Here is a 16933-nt window from a genome sequence, read left to right on the forward strand (position 1 = left end):
TTATTTCCCCTTTTATGGTTTGTAAAACTTCTCTCCAAAGAGATGTCGCATTGCGGCACGCCGTTCGAACTCGACTATATAAAGGAGGCCCCTTATCATTGAGCTTAAACTTGAAGCGGACTGCACTCATTGAAGCAGTTTGCTCCTGTTTCTTAGTGGAATGTTCATGGGCGAAATTTTGGTCTATAATGAAATTTGTCTAAAAACCCGCTGAAATTTGCAATAAGCAGTTGTTTTAGTTCCCCAATATTCGAGTGCAATCGGTTTCGCTGACGTTTGAAATAAATGCATAGTGAAGTTACATGAGATTTACTTGATTTAATATTGGGTTGCCCAAAAAGTAATTGCGGATTTTTCATATAGTCAGCGTTGACAAATTTTTTCACAGCTTGTGACTCTGTAATTGCATTCTTGCTTCTGTCAGTTATCAGCTGTTACTTTAAGCTTGCTTTAGAAAATAAAAGTGAAAAAAAGTATATTTGATCAAAGTTCATTCTAAGTTTTATTTATAATGCATTTATTTTCTTTTAAAAAATCCGCAATTACTTTTTGGGCAACCCAATAGATTTAAAGTAATTTTAAGTATAGAATTTTTAAGAATTAATAAAATAATACCTACATCATTACTAAAACTCATCTTGCTGGGAGAAATGTTATAAAAATATCGGACCCAAAGGATTGTGCGGAACACATGCAGGGTTGCCACAGTAACACCAACAGGTAAGAAAGGTATTGAAGATAATTTTTAACAAAAAAAAAGTGCTGATGGCTATGATGACAACAATGACTAAGGAAAATTCACAAAAACACTAAACACTGAAGTTCATTCGATATAAATGCCACATTGATCTTGGCCCACGAGAAATCGCAATTAATACAAGCCACACACACACACACACACACACAAGAGGCGCGAAACGTCAAAAGCGATAGAGGTTACGTTAGGAGAAAACTTTAATTGTCGATGATTTTAAAATTTGTTCTTCAAACCAAGACCACCAAAAGAGCTCAAACTTTTGATTGAGAATGATTGACTTTAACAAGTTGGGGAACAATCAAAATGTTCTTGCTTAGGTTTTTTTATTTTGTTCTAAGCGTTCTATTGAACTTCCAAGTGTGCATGCGCCCCCATTTACTTTAAGAACAAAAACCAAAAACAACTCTCTTATGGATCACTTGAAGTTGATGTAGGTTTTGAAAGTGGTCGTGCTTCAACGTTTGATGGGTGGTTTATGGATGATCAAGCAAAAATCACAACACTTTTTTTTTTCTTCTTTTCTTTTTAACCACAAGGAGTTCTTTTGCTTTGTGCGACGGTTGTGAAAGATCTTTAAGACACTCCACTTGAGTTTGAGAAGCGACACGTTTCTGGGTCTTGGTTTTTCGCGAACTTCACCGATTGATAGTTGGAAACATTCTGACTCGAAAGAAGCACTGCAAAATAATCGGTTTTGTAGAAATAGAAAAACAACCATAGACGCAGCAGAAAAAAAAGACATAAAATGAAGACTTGTTGTTGAGAAGGAGGGGGGGGCCTTAAGGGAGGTAACAAAACTCTATTTGAAAATTGCACAGACATTGAGTGGGGCATAGCAGAGGCTGCTGTTGGCGCTGCTGCTGCGCTCCAACAAATCTAACAGCAACAGTAACCATTTGATTTTGTTTAAGGGTACAGCAGATAGGTAAACTGAAGGAGCGGGGAGGGGGGCTTAGAAAAAACGAAGTATCGAAATTGAAGCCATACTTACCACAGCTGCTTGACTTCTAAAAACTGTTGAAACAACAAAAAGTAGAAGAAGAAGAAGAAAAATAACAACAATCAACAAGTCTGCCAGCCAGCCAGCCCGCAAAGTCAATAGGCCAACAACATAAACCTCTCACGCACAGTGGTTCTCTTGACCTTTTGGTCTTCTGCTTCAGTTTGCTTCTAGCTGGGACCAGTTTCATAGCTGTTTCTGTTACCTACGATTATTATGGTAATTTGGTGTTCTTGTTTTCTTTATTTGGTTTTTTTTTTTGTTTTATTTACCGACCATTTGTTTGATACTTCTTTTAGTTTGTTTGCATTTTAATGAGCTGCGTGTGACTGACCTATAGCAACAGTAAAACGTTGTTTGTATTTCAAAATTTTAATAAATCTCAATAGCTGTAACTAAAGTTTGATGGCAGGCAAAGACGACTCTTCTATAGCCTACCTATTTGAATTGGGTATTATTGGTTGCCCAAAAAGTAATTGCGGATTTTTCATATAGTCGGCGTTGACAAATTTTTTCACAGCTTGTGACTCTGTAATTGCATTCTTTCTTCTGTCAGTTATCAGCTGTTACTTTTAGCTTGCTTTAGAAAAAAAGTGTAAAAAAGTATATTTGATTAAAGTTCATTCTAAGTTTTTTCTAAAAATGCATTTACTTTCTTTTAAAAAATCCGCAATTACTTTTTGGGCAACCCAATATATAGCTCAACATCCTTTAAATGACGTTGGTGTGTTGAACATACCGAGCGAGAAGTATACCTTTGACGGGCCTTCAGGCGTTAGTGACATTGACGTTACGGCGGCAAATGGGGCGGCATTTACTGCATACCTGTTAAGGTGGAGGTTTTGTGACGAATGCGGCTCAAGTGACTATAATCCGATTGAGATTATGGTCACTTCCAGGGATCAACGGACTCGGGTTACGTCTGAACGATCCAGCTGCTGAAAAGATCGAGACTTGAACTGGGACTTGTATGTGGAAAGTTTAAGGGAGACTGCATCAGCATACAGCGGTCAAAAAAAGTATTCATCATTAGCAAAATTGATAATAAATTCACTTATTTTGGGTAATTGAAGAAAATTTAAAGTAAACAAATAATGCAGTTTTATGCAATAGTTTATTTTTCGTAATATGTTTTAAAATAAATTCAAAAAATAAATTTAATTAGCGCAAAAAATGCAATTTTATATAATAACACCAAAAACAGAACAAAAAAAGTATTCATCATTGATGTGCTATCATCAAAGTCAAATTCAAATATTATTTGGGAATCCCCCTTTTCTGTTTTATTTAGTAAAGGAGGCTTTGCCCTTGACAGCAAATATTTAATTTCATTGAAAATATAGTTTTTGTCAAAATGGGTCGTAAGCAAAACGAGGTTTCTGATGAGGTAAAAGTTTTGATAATAAAACACCACAGGAATGGTTTAACTCAAAAAACTATCAGTGAAATATTAAATAGACCACGATCTGCTATACAATCCATCATCAGAAAGTGGACAGAAACGAAAACTGTTGACAATAAACCAAGATCTGGTCGACCAAAAGCACTTTCAGTTGGAGATGTGCGTTGGCTAGTGCGGCAAGTTCAGAAAACTCCGAAGACAAATGCGACCATTCTTCGTAAAAACACTATGGAATATTTAGGGAAGGAAGTTACTACACAAACAATTCGAAATACACTCAAAAGGCATAGTTACAGAGGAAGAACTGCACGTAAGAAGCCCTTTATAAATAAAATAAACCGAGTGAAAAGGCTAAACTTCGCAAAAATGTATGTAAAACAGCCCGAATCATTTTGGAAAACAGTCATTTTTGCAGACGAGAGCAAGTTTAATCTTTTTGGGTGCGATGGAAAGGTCATAGTGTACAGAAAACCAAATACAGAGCTTGAAGAACGAAACACAGTTGCTACTGTAAAACATGGTGGAGGTGGTTTAATGGTTTGGGGGTGTATGGCGGCTTCAGGAGCGGGAAATCTTGAAATTATTAATGGAGTAATGGATCATAAGTGTTACATTGACATTTTAAAGAGGAATTTAAAAGATAGTGCTGTAAAACTTGGGCTTGGTAATAACTTTCAATATTATCAAGATAATGACCCCAAACATTCTGCTTTAAATACCAAGATGTGGATGCTGTATAACTGCCCCAAAGTCATTAAAACTCCTCCTCAAAGTCCCGACTTGAACCCAATTGAACATCTTTGGGAACATCTCGAACGCAAATTGAGAACGCGCAATTTTTCGAGCAAGAGTCAAATGCAACAGGTGATAATGGAGGAATGGACTAATATAGACCAAAATATAACCGCTAAATTAGTCCAATCGATGTCAAACCGTTTAAAAGAAGTTATAAGACGCGGTGGTCGAATAACAAAGTATTAATTTTTTTAAATTATGTTATTTATTTTTTTGTTTTTTTGCAATGATGAATACTTTTTTTGTTTAATTTTTTGTGTTCAGCTGTAAAATGGCCCTTTTTGTTCCAATAAATACTATTTTTTTCTTTAAAAACAATGAAATTGTGTACATATATATCACACAAGCACTACTGCATCATTAGTTTAATATGTTTTTATTCCAATTGTCTTTTGTAGACTTATTAAAAAAAAACATTGAATGATGAATACTTTTTTTGACCGCTGTAGATGACTTTTGGGCACTGACCGTAGATGATCAAATTGCTAAGGTAGACGAGTGGATGAGCGCGGTGAATGATGCGCTTCTTGGCAGACGAAACGAAAGGTGAAACCAAGTAAGGTCCAGTGATGGACCCGTGAGCTGGAAACAATGCGGCGGAACGTCAGGCGTCTGAGGAAGCGATTCCAAAGAGCCAGAAGTTCCAATGCTGAAGATCTTGTCTCAAGCCGAAACGATTACCTTAGCAATTTGAGGACGTAGAAGCAACTGTTGATTAGGAGCAAGGAAGATCACTTTAGGAGATTTTTACAGGACAACACAGATGATCCATGGGGCAAGGTATACCGCGTGTGCCGGCGCGGTGGGCAACAGGGTTTTAGTCAGGATGGTGACCTGGGCGGTTTTAGAGAGGGGGACAATGTATTGACTTCTTGGAACAAGTGTGCTAGGCTGTTAATGGGAATGTTCTTTTCCGATGCGGATGAGCACGAACAGGCTCCCAGTGTGGAGATGATCGTGTTTCCTCCAAGTCTGGAAAGGGTCGAGATAGTGGACAGTGTTTGTGGGTTAGAAGTGGGAGGTCATGTCTCAAGCCGAAACGACTACCTTAGCAATTTGAGGACGTACAAGCAACTGTTGATTAGGAGCAAGGAAGATCACTTTAGGAGATTTGTACAGGCCAACGGAGATAATCCATGGGGTAAGGTATACTGCGTGTGCCAGCGCGGTGGGCAACAGGGTTCAAGTCAGGATTGTGATCTGGGCGGTTTAAGAGAGGGGAACAATGTGTTGACTTCTTGGAACGAGTGTGCTAGAGGTGTTAATGTGAACGTTCTTTCCCGATGCGGATGATCACGAACTGGCTCCCAGTCTGGAGATGATCGTGTTTTCTCCAAGTCTGGAAAGGGTCGAGATAGTGGACAGTGTTTGTGGGTTAGAAGCGGGAGGTCACCTGGCATGAGCGGTATGACTGGACAGATGTGTAAAGGCATCTGAAAGGCTATACCTGACCATGTCGCGTTCATCCTCACACGATATGTCGAAGTAGGTTATTTCCCTCGTACGTGGAAACCTGCTCGAGACGTAGTCCTTCTGAATTGCCCGATTGATTGTGCAGCAATCCAAGATCGTATGGGGTCATCAGTTGTTGTTATTGTTGTAGCAGTGTGTTATACACTGAGGCGGCAGCCCTTGCCGATGAAGATCTATGGTTGCCCAAAAAGTAATTGCGGATTTTTCATATAGTCGGCGTTGACAAATTTTTTCACAGCTTGTGACTCTGTAATTGCGTTCTTTCTTTTGTTAGTTATCAGCTGTTACTTTTAGCTGGCTTTAGAAAAAAAGTGTAAAAAAAGTATCTTTGATTAAGGTTCATTCTAAGTTTTATTAAAAATGCATTTACTTTCTTTAAAAAAATCCGCAATTAGTTTTTGGGCAACCCAATACATTGGGTCAATCCGGTACGTACAATCGGCTGCCATGGGATTGAGACCGGGGCATCAGTCGCCGTGCTTGCAAAAGTATTGGAGAGGATAATGGTGACAAGATTTAGGGAGGACTACGAGGAGGGTACTTCCCCGTACCAGTTCGGCTTTCGGCAGGAAAAGAGCATTGTGGATGCCTGGATCCAGGTGCAGAACTGTGTAAGAGAATCTAGCGCTACATATGTCCTTGACATATTTGTCGATTTCAAAGGCGCGTTTGACTACCTTTCATGGCGTAGTATACGCACGAGGTTTGGCGTAATAGGTTGTCGGGAACTTTCTCTCTGGCGTAGTTACTTTTGTGATAGAAGAGCTTGTGTGGTTGATGCTAGCAATACGATTTGGAAGGATATTCAGGGTGGCTGCCCTCAGGGGTCCAACTGTGCTCAATATATAGAGAACCTCATGATGGTTCCGCTGCTGGGACGTCTCGCTGGCGTACATGGCGTAGTGTACTCGCGAGGTTTGGCGTAATAGGTTGTTGGGAACTTTCTCTCTGGCGTAGTTACTTTTGTGATAGAAGAGCTTGCGTGGTTGATGCTAGCAATACGGTTTGGATGGATATTCAGGGTGGCTTCCCTCAGGGGTCCAACTGTGCTCAATATATAGGGAACCTCATGATGGTTCCCCTGCTGGGATGTCACGCTGAGTCCTTCAAAATCAGTGCATATGCGGATGACCTGCTCATCCTGATTGAAGGAGATTCCATAATTGCTCTGGCGTGAGCTTGCCATGGGCATTGTGCGCGAATGGAGCGGAGGACAAAACCGTGACAATGTTGCTCAAGGGCATCATGTCGCGTAATCGTCCACCCACGATTCGATCTGATGGAGCTAGCATCAGGAATGTAGCGCTCATAACATATCTGGGAGTGATTGTTTTGGAGCGAATGGGTTTCCTGGTCTATTTGGATCGGGTGAAGGAGAAGATGACTGGAGTAGCCGGTATGGTTAAGCGTGTTCTGAGAAGCGATTGGGGTCTTAATCGTCGCTTTGTTCGGTCCATATATGGTGGTCTATTTGTTGTTGCGCAACTTATGGAACGCCTGTAAGGCACGGAATTGCTGCGACAGTCTTAGGACGAAAGAAGATCCGATCTTGTCAGAGGGTCGCAATGATGGCTTGCTTGCACTACAGGTATTGCTTGGCGCGCCCCCGCTTGATTTACTCGTGAGTTACATGGCCGTCCTGTATAGTGGGAAAAAGGGAATTCCATTAGTGCGTGAGGATTGGCTCACCGCTTCGGAACTTGCAGATGGGGATGTTAGGCATCTCAAGACACTCCTTTTGGAGCGTCTTGATGATAGGTAGAGAACTAGATGACCGAACAGTGACAATGGTCGGGTGACTTTCGAATTTATGCGTGACGCGACGTTCGCACGAACCCGTCCGGACTTTGGCTTCGGCCTAAGTTTGGGCTTCATACTAACGGGACATGGTTCCTTTAATGCATTTTTGCATCAGAGGAATTTGTCCGTGACTGATCTGTGCGTTTGTGGGAGACCTGAAGACTGGAGGCATGTACTGACGGATAGCCCGTACTTTGCAGACATTAGAGATTTAGACGCTATGGGGATTAGTGAGGCGGTGTGGGACTTCAGTAGGGCCCTTGAAGACGAGACGAGTTTTGCAAGGCTGGCCACCCTTTCCCGGGAAGTATTTCTTAGGTGACGGACAAGACTTAGTGGAGGGATGAATACACGCTAGTTATCCATACTGGCTCGCATGATATGGCCTGGCACCTGCCATGCAGCGGCGTTTGCCCATCGTTGGTTCCCGTAGCTTTTGTGGTTGTGTTCGGTCATTCGTGAGGGTGGCCGCGTTGATTGTGAGTCCCATGTTGAAGCAGATATGTGTGGCGTAGTCCGTGAGGGCTGCTGTGTCCTGTTTGTGTTTGTCTATATCGTCCTGTTGTATGTTGTTTTGGTGCATACTTTTGTATGCTGGCTTAAGGTCGGCTTAGAGCGATTCATTTCTTCCAGGTGAACAGTCCGGAACTGTTTGGGGTTCAACTGGTAGTAGTCTTTTAAGGGCAACGAAGTCTGACTGGAGACTTTAATCTGGTACCATGGGTGTCAGGAGTCCCTGGAACTTTGGTTCAGCCTGGCAATGGTGAGGCCCCAGTAGGGAGCAACATGGTGGCTGTGGTTTGTATCCAAAACGCGGGTAGAGCATAAGCTCGGCGTGCAGTTGCTTTTTCAACCGGGTGCCGTGACCCATAGATGAGAAGGAGTTTTAGATAGTACTCCGCTCCTAACTAAGAAGGTGGGATAAACGTGGGATAAAATTGGTATTCATGTGTGGGTTGAGTTGGGGGCGTTGGTAGACACATTGTATTCACCCTTGGGCTTCGCAAATTTGGGCCGTGATGGCAGGCATGTGCGCTAAACATGACATTCGTGTATTTTTATATCCACCACCATAGGATTGTGATATACTAATCTAGTCATTCCGTTTGTAAAACTTCGAAAAATTTTGTCTTAGACCCCATAAAGTTTATATATTCTTGATCGTCATGACATTTTACATGGATTGCTAGATCTCATGTCCGCCCGTCCGTCTGTCTGATGAAAGCACGCTAACTTTCGAAGGAGTAAATTATTATATGTTGGAGACCTGTGTAAAATGTCAGCCAATTCGAATAAGAATTGCGCCCTTTGGGGGCTCAAGAAGTAAAATAGAGAGATCGTCTTTTATGGGAGCTGTATCGGGCTATAGACCGATTCAGACCATAATAAACACGTATGTTGATGGTCAAGAGAGGATCCGTCGTACAAAACTTCAGGCAAATCGGATAATAATTGCGACCTCTAGAGGCTCAAGAAGTCAAGATCCCAGATCGGTTTATATGACAGCTATATCATACTATAGACCGATTTGAACCATACTTGGCACAGTTGTTGGATATCATAACAAAACACGTTGTGCCAAATTTCATTCCAATCGGATGAGAATTGCGCCCTCTAGAGGCTCAAGAAGTCAAGACCCAAGATCGGTTTATATGACAGCTATATCCGGTCCTACACAGATTTGAACCATACTTGGCACAGTTGTTGGATATCATGACAAAACATGTCGTGCAAAATTTCATTCCAATCGGATAAGAATTGCGCACTCTAGAGGCCCAAGAAGTCAAGACCCCAGATCGGTTTATATGACAGCTATATCAGACTATAGACCGATTTAAACCATACTTGGCACAGTTGTTGGATATCATAACAAAACACGTTGTGCCAAATTTCATTCCAATCGGATGAGAATTGCGCCCTCTAGAGGCTCAAGAAGTCAAGACCCAAGATCGGTTTATATGACAGCTATATCCGGTCCTACACAGATTTGAACCATACTTGGCACAGTTGTTGGATATCATGACAAAACATGTCGTGCAAAATTTCATTCCAATCGGATAAGAATTGCGCACTCTAGAGGCCCAAGAAGTCAAGACCCCAGATCGGTTTATATGACAGCTATATCAGACTATAGACCGATTTAAACCATACTTGGCACAGTTGTTGGATATCATAACAAAACACGTTGTGCCAAATTTCATTCCAATCGGATGAGAATTGCGCCCTCTAGAGGCTCAAGAAGTCAAGACCCAAGATCGGTTTATATGACAGCTATATCCGGTCCTACACAGATTTGAACCATACTTGGCACAGTTGTTGGATATCATAACAAAACACGTTGTGCAAAATTTCATTCAAATCGGATGAGAATTGCGCCCTCTAGAGGCTCAAGAAGTCAAGACCCAAGATTGGTTTATATGACAGCTATATCAGACTATAGACCGATTTGAACCATACTTGGCAGAGTTGTTGGATATCATGACAAAACATGTCGTGCAAAATTTCATTCTAATCGGATAAGAATTGCGCACTCTAGAGGCCCAAGAAGTCAAGACCCCAGATCGGTTTATATGGCAGCTATATCAGGTTATAGACCGATTTGAACCATACTTGGCAAAGTTGTTGGATATCATGACAAAACATGTCGTGCAAAATTTCATGCCAATCGGATAAGAATTGCGCACTCTAGATGCTCAAGAAATCAAGACCCAAGATCGGTTTATATGACAGCTATATCAAAACATGGACCGATATGGCCCATTTACAATACCAACCGACCTGCACTAATAGGAAGTATTTGTGCAAAATTTCAAGCGGCTAGCTTAACTCCTTCGAAAGTTTGCGTGCTTTCGACAGACGGACGGACGGACAAACGGACCGGCATGGCTAGATCGACATAAAATGTGGCGACGATCAAGAATATATATACTTTATGGGGTCTCAGACGAATATTTCGAGTAGTTACAAACAGAATGACGAAATTAGTATACCCCCATCCTATGGTGGAGGGTATAAAAAAGGTATTTATTGGGTATTTACCCAATAAATACCCAAGCGTTGGGTATTTACCCGGTATAAACCCATCTCTAACCATGGCCTCCGATAACCTCTGTGTAACGCATAAGTTAATGTAGCCTTGTTTCCTATCTCTTCATATCTGTTAGTCGGGAATGTGTCGTCGCCTTGCCATCATAGTACAGAGGTTAGCATGTCCACCATTAACGCTAAAGGCAAGGGTTCAAATCCGCGAAGAATATCAGAAAAAACATTTTTGCGATGGCTATCCCCTGCTAGTGCTGGCGATATTTGTGGGGGAAATTTGTTTTAGGTTATCTGTCATATAAAACTTCTCTAATAAGTGGGTTAGCTTTGCGGCACGCACTTCGGGTCCATTATAATTGATCATAAAACTTGTAACGGACGGCATTTATTAATATGAGAGAAGTATCCCAGCTGTTCATGGGAAAAATTGCATTAGTCTACCTGATCCGGCTCTTATGCATCCACCTTTGTTGCCATCTCTTGATAGTCTCCTCTCGTATGGCGCGTGTATGGTCCTTTTGAATGTCCCTATATCTCATCTTATAGAATGAAAAGGTGCAGAGACACCTTTTCATTCCAATCAGACTATAGAAATATCAAATTGGCTAAACTAAAAATACCCTTAGTATATAAATCATTATGTCTAAATTTTCGAAGAAATTTTTTCTGAATTGATTCATGACCCAGCCCTTGTGCTGTTGCAAACAAATCCACTTAGCTATAATACCTAGTGGCACAGTAAAGGTTGAGTAGGGCATAATAATTATTGATAACCACCACCGGTAATAGCAACAGCTTCAGATGATTGAGGAACTGGTTTCACTATCAACGACCTCTATGCGGAAGTAAGGTACAACAAACTTTGCGGTATTTTATGCAGTTTTTTTGTGTTTTCTCATCCATATCTTGTTGTGAATGGACGCCTAAGGGTTTTTTAAATCGATTTGTACATACTAATGCTGATGATGCCGAAGATGGGAGATGGTGGAGACGATGATGATGATGATGCTATCAAACTTGTTTGGCGATCCATTAGAAATTCATGAGGTATTGATTTTGTTGCCTAAAGTTTGACATAAAAAACTGTTTTTTTTTTGTTCGCATGAAAGCCAAACAACAAGAGTTCATTGTTCAGTGACCAGTTTTTAGACTCGATGATATTGACTAGGTTAGGGTTTTTAATGCATACTAAATTATACTTAACTTTGTTATCATTTACCGTTTCTAATGAAAATGTAGATTTGCTCGAAATTAACGAAAACAAAACAAACAAATCATAACAAAACTGAAATTCTGTGTTTTAAATGACCTATAATAAAAATGGTTATTTTTACATAATCAATACGATGAAGAGAATTCATAATATTGGCAATTTGCTGAAGGTCCATGGTTATAGGTATTGTAGAACAGTCTTTTGTTTGAATATTAAAATTTGAAGGCGAATATAGCCTATTAGGCTATGATTTACAATGAATTAAATGGAACACTCCTCCCTTCGAAAACCAGTTTAAATCTGTAGATTTATTCTTTTGTCTTTGGCTTGGGTTTTAACTTAAGTTTGATTAAAATAACTAATAGAGGGTTAAGTAAGGTCAGTATAAATCAGGTGACATCATAGGTGTTATATCTAAATCTAAACTGATTTGGATGAACTTGGCAGAGGATTTTAGATGGATAATAAAAAAACAATCCGTATGAAAATTTTCCCAAAACCGTGCGAAATTTTAGTTATAACGACAATATAAGTTTCATTCGGGCATATACAGTGGGACAGAAAAGTCTACATACACACGTTTTTTTAAACGAAATTTTTTTATTGGAAAAGTATTGCTCCTAAATGTCTATTGTCTCTAAAATTGTATTGCATTGTTCCCATTATTATAATTATTCAACATTTTTGAGGTAAAATCTTATCCTAACTACGTTACTACCAATTTACGTAACTGCTATTTATGACAAGGTAGGTAGACATATCTGTGCCACTGCATATTGGAGTTTTACCGCAATCTTAACCGATTTCTATGATATTCACCGCAGCGCAGATGTTAGCATGTCCGCCTATGACGCTAAACATCTGGGTTCTAATCCTGGCGAAATCATCAGAAAAAATGTTCAGCGGTAGTTTTCCCCTCCTAATGCTGGCTACATTTGTGAGGTACTATGTCATGTAAAACTTCTCTCCAAAGAGGTGTCGCACAGCGGCACGCCGTTCGGACTCGGCTATAAAAAGGAGGCCCCTTGTCATTGAGCGATTCAAGTGAATCGAACTGCACTAATTGATATGTGAGAAGTTTGCCCCTGTTCCATAGTGGAATGTTCATGGGCAAAATTTGCAATTTGCAAAAGTCCAAATCGGAAGAACTTATATATATTTATATGTGAGCTTTCTACAAATCAGAATTTATGTTTTCCAATGTCAATAAGCTCCGTCTACAGGTCAGTAAGAGCGTGCTAAGTTCGGCAGGGCGGAATATTATATACCCTCCACCATGGATCGCATTTGTCGAGTTCTATGCGCAATATCTCTTTTTAGGCAAACAAAAAATATTGAATAAGAACTGTTATGCTATTGGAGCTATATCAAGTTATAGTACGATTGGGACCATACGTGAATGCTGAACATTGTAAAAGTCATTGTGTGATATTTCAGTCCATTCGGATAAGAATTGCCCCTTGTAGGGGCTCAAGAAGTAAATTAGGGAGATCGGTTTCTATGGGAGCTGCATCAAGCTATTGATCGATTCAGACCATATTAGAAACGTATGTTGTAGATCATAAGAGAAGCCGTTGTACAAAATTTCAGCCAAATCGGATGAGAATTGCGCCCTCTAGAGGCTGAAGAAGTCAAGATCCAAGATCGGTTTATATGACAGCTATATCAGATTATGCACCGATTTGAATCATAATTAAGACAGTTGTTGGAAGTGATACCAAAACACCACGTGCAAAATTTCAGTCAAATCCGAAGAAAATTGCGCCCTCTAGAAGCTCAAGAAGTCAAGACCCCAGATCTGTTTATATGACAGCTATATCAGGTTATGTACCGATTTGCGCCATACTTAGCACAGTCATTGGATGTCATAACAAAACACTACGTGCCAAAATTCATTCAAATCGGATAAGAATTACGCTCTATAGAGGCTCAAGAAGTCAAGACCCAAGATCGGTTTATATGACATCTATATCAGGTTCTATACCGATTTGAACCATACTTAGCACAGTTGATGGATATAATAACAAATCACGTCATGCAAAATTTCATTCCAATCGGATAAGAATTGCGCACTCTAGAGGCTCAAGAAGTCAAGACCCAAGATCGGTTTATATGGCAGCTACATTAAGTTATGGACCGATTACAAGTTACAAACAGAATGACGAAATTAGTATACCCCCCATCCTATGGTGGAGGGTATAAAAATAAACCGATCGAAACCATATACGACACGGATGTCCAAAAGCCTAACATAAGTCACTGAGTCAAATTTAAGTGAAATCGGATTATAAATGCTCCTTTAAATCGAGATATCGGTCTATATGGCAGCTATATCCAAATCTGGACTAATTTGGATCAAGCTTCTAAAAAAGGTCGAAGAGCCTAACACAACTTACTGTAGCGAATTTCGGCAGGGCCTAACACAACTTGCTGTCCCAAAATTTCGGAGAAATCGGACAACAAATGCGCTTTTTATGGGCCCATAACCTTAAATCGAGGGATTGGTCTATATGGCAGCTATATCGAAGTCTGAACCGATCTGTGTCATATTGCAGAATTATGTCGAGGGGCTTTACTTAACTCTCTGTCCCAAATTTCGGCAACATCAGACAATAAATGCGCTTTTTATGGGCCCAAAACATTAAATCGAGAGATCGGTCTATATGGCAGCTATATTAAAATCTGAACCGATCTGAGCCATATTGTAGAAATATGTCGAGGGGCTTTATTTAACTCACTGTTCCAAATTTCGGCGAAATCGGATAATAAATGCGCATTTTATGGGCCTAAAACCCCAAATCGAGAGATCGGTCTATATGGCAGCTGTACCTAAATCTTTACCGATTTAGGTCAAGTTTCAAAAAAATGTCGAAGAGCCTAAAACAACTTACTGTCCCAAATTTCGGAGAAGTCGGACAATAAATGCGCCTTTTGTGGCCCTAAAACCTCAAAACAAGAGATCGGTCTATATGGCAGCTATATTAAAATCTGAACCGATCTGAGCCATATTGCAGAAGTATGTCGAGGGGCTTAAATTAATTCACTGTCCCAAATTTCGGCGATAACGGACAATAAATGCGCCTTGTAGGGGCCCAAAACGTTAAATCGAGAGATCGGTCTATATGGCAGCTATACCCAAATCTGATCCGATCAGGGCCAAATTAAAGAAAGATGTCGAAGATCCTAGGGTAACTTACTGTCCCAAATTTCAGCAAAATCAGATAATAAATGTGGCTTTTATGGGCCTAAGGCCCTATATCGGAGGATCGGTCTATATGGCAGCTATATCCAGATCTAGACCGATCTGGGCCAAATTGACAAAGGATATCGAAGGGCCTAACATAACTCACTGTCCCAAATTTCAGCGAAATCGGATAAAAAATGTGACTTTTATGGGCCTAAGTCCCTAAATCGGAGGATCGGTCTATATGGCAGCTATATCCAAATCTGGACCGATCCGGGCTAAATTATCGAGGGATATCGAGTAGCCTAACCCAACTCACTGTCCCAAATTTCAGCAAAATCGTATAAAAAATGTGACTTTTATGGCAGCTATATCCAAATCTGGACGGATATGGGCAAAATTGACAAAGGATATCGAAGGGCCTAACACAACTCATTGCCCCAAATTTCAGCAAAATCGGATAATAAATGTGGCTTTTATTGGCCTTAGACCTTAAATCGGCGGATCGGTCTGTATGGGGGCTATATCAAGATATAGTCCGATATAGCCCATCTTCGAACTTAACCTGCTTATGGACAAAAAAAGAAGCTGTGCAACGTTCCAGCTCAATATCTCTATTTTTAAAGACTGTAGCGTGATTTCAATAGACAGACTGACAGACGGACGGACATGTCTAGTTGGTCTTAGATTTTTACTCTGATCAAGAATACTTTATAGGGTCGGAAATGGATACTTCGATATGTTGCAAACGGAATGAGAAAATTAATATACCCCCTTCCTTCGGTGGTGGGTATAAAAATATTAGAAGTACTTTTCAAATGCTGTCCATGGTTGAGGATATATAAAATTTGTCCCGGCAGATCTTAATACTAACTTAACTGCATAGTTTCTATATTCATATTTGGAAAAACCGCTACAGAAGCGTTGCCAGTCATTCAAACCACTGTCTCAGGTTAAGGCCAATTTTCAAATTTTGTTTTTGCTAAAAAAAACTTACCAACCCCAAAGACTGACGAACATTGTAACAATGCTTTTGGTACTTTAAAATGTTCGTGTCTTGCTTGGGAAATTCTTTTGTATTTGTTTGTGTCGTTTAAATTTTCACGACTGAATTACACCAGATATCACGGCTTAAGTCAGGCTTGTAATTATACAGAGGGGTCGCTTAAAAGTTGCACCATGCTGTCAGAGTTCACTTAGACGCTCGCAGCATAGTTAAAGATATGAAGTCTGTCCATGCGTCCATTGTAGGTCACAAATGTTTGTGAACACACAATTTATGGTTATTTAGAGACACTGAGAAAAAATGGGTTAAAATTGTATGTTTTATTTTTATTATTTTATGCTTGGAATAAAAACAACGGACTTTTTTTTACAAAACTTAGTGATTTGACAGTTCTATAAAGGAAATATGTCAAATAAACCTATTTGTACATTAAATTTTGCGAATGGCGGTGAAAAAATTTACATATATTTAAAATAGTTGAAATTTTCTTAGCCGTATTATAATTGCGAATTTTACACTTTAAATTAAAAAAAAAAAATATATTTTCTCAAAAAAGAAAATTATTTTCCTAGTGTATTAAATGTTCAATACTTTCGACATTTTTTCCATTTTCCATCTCAATGAAAAACTTCAAGTTTAGCTTCGAACGCCCGTTCATAGTTGCACTAAATGGGCAAACATAGCATACTTGGCGAAGCAGCTCGTCTCCAAATGCTTCTAACGCGATTGTTTTTTATATGCTGGCAACCGCAAATTAGCCATTGCTGGCAAGAGACTTGTAGAATGTTGTTGAATGTACCACAGAAAATGTGGGTTACCACACAAGGTCATCTTGCCTCCTTACTTGCCTCCTAAGCGCCTTAACCCATTCAGCCGAGCATAACAAGTTTTTCAACATTAACAACATCATCATCGCCATTGCCATCATCATTATCATGGGCTTGCGACTATGTACGCCACCGCAAACGGTGATCGGCAACATTTAGAATAGAAGTCGTAAGTCATGTTGCGCGGATCGCATAACCATGGCTGGCATGGTATGTCATCGTTAAATTGATAATGCCACATGAAGTAATGGCCATGCATGATTGCCGCACTTAAAGTGTATTACTAACAAATCTGCAATTTGAATAGATGGATATTCTAGTATAGCATAGGTGACAAAAATAGGTATGTACTTTTAAAAATAAAAAAAAAATATATATAATAAAATAATATAAAATAAAATAAAAAAAAATAAAATAAAATAAAATAAAATAAA

The 16933-nt window shown here is 39.7% G+C and overlaps 1 protein-coding gene across 2 annotated transcripts in view; it reads right to left on the minus strand.

Annotated features, from left to right (window-relative positions):
- LOC106080729 (homeobox protein 5) overlaps nt 1-16933 on the minus strand; it is a 98056-nt gene that overhangs the window by 23449 nt on the left and 57674 nt on the right. Inside the window, exon 1 of one of the 2 annotated variants that reach the window (XM_013242232.2) lies at nt 620-859. The exons of the other annotated variant lie outside the window; for it this stretch is intronic. Coding sequence (XP_013097686.2) covers nt 620-637 — 18 coding nt within the window. The 5' untranslated portion in view covers nt 638-859. Of the gene's footprint in view, nt 1-619; nt 860-16933 lie in introns of those variants that run through there. 2 annotated transcript variants of the gene reach the window in all.

This window comes from Stomoxys calcitrans, chromosome 5, assembly GCF_963082655.1.
Source record: "Stomoxys calcitrans chromosome 5, idStoCalc2.1, whole genome shotgun sequence".
Classification (NCBI taxonomy): Eukaryota; Metazoa; Arthropoda; class Insecta; order Diptera; family Muscidae; genus Stomoxys; species Stomoxys calcitrans.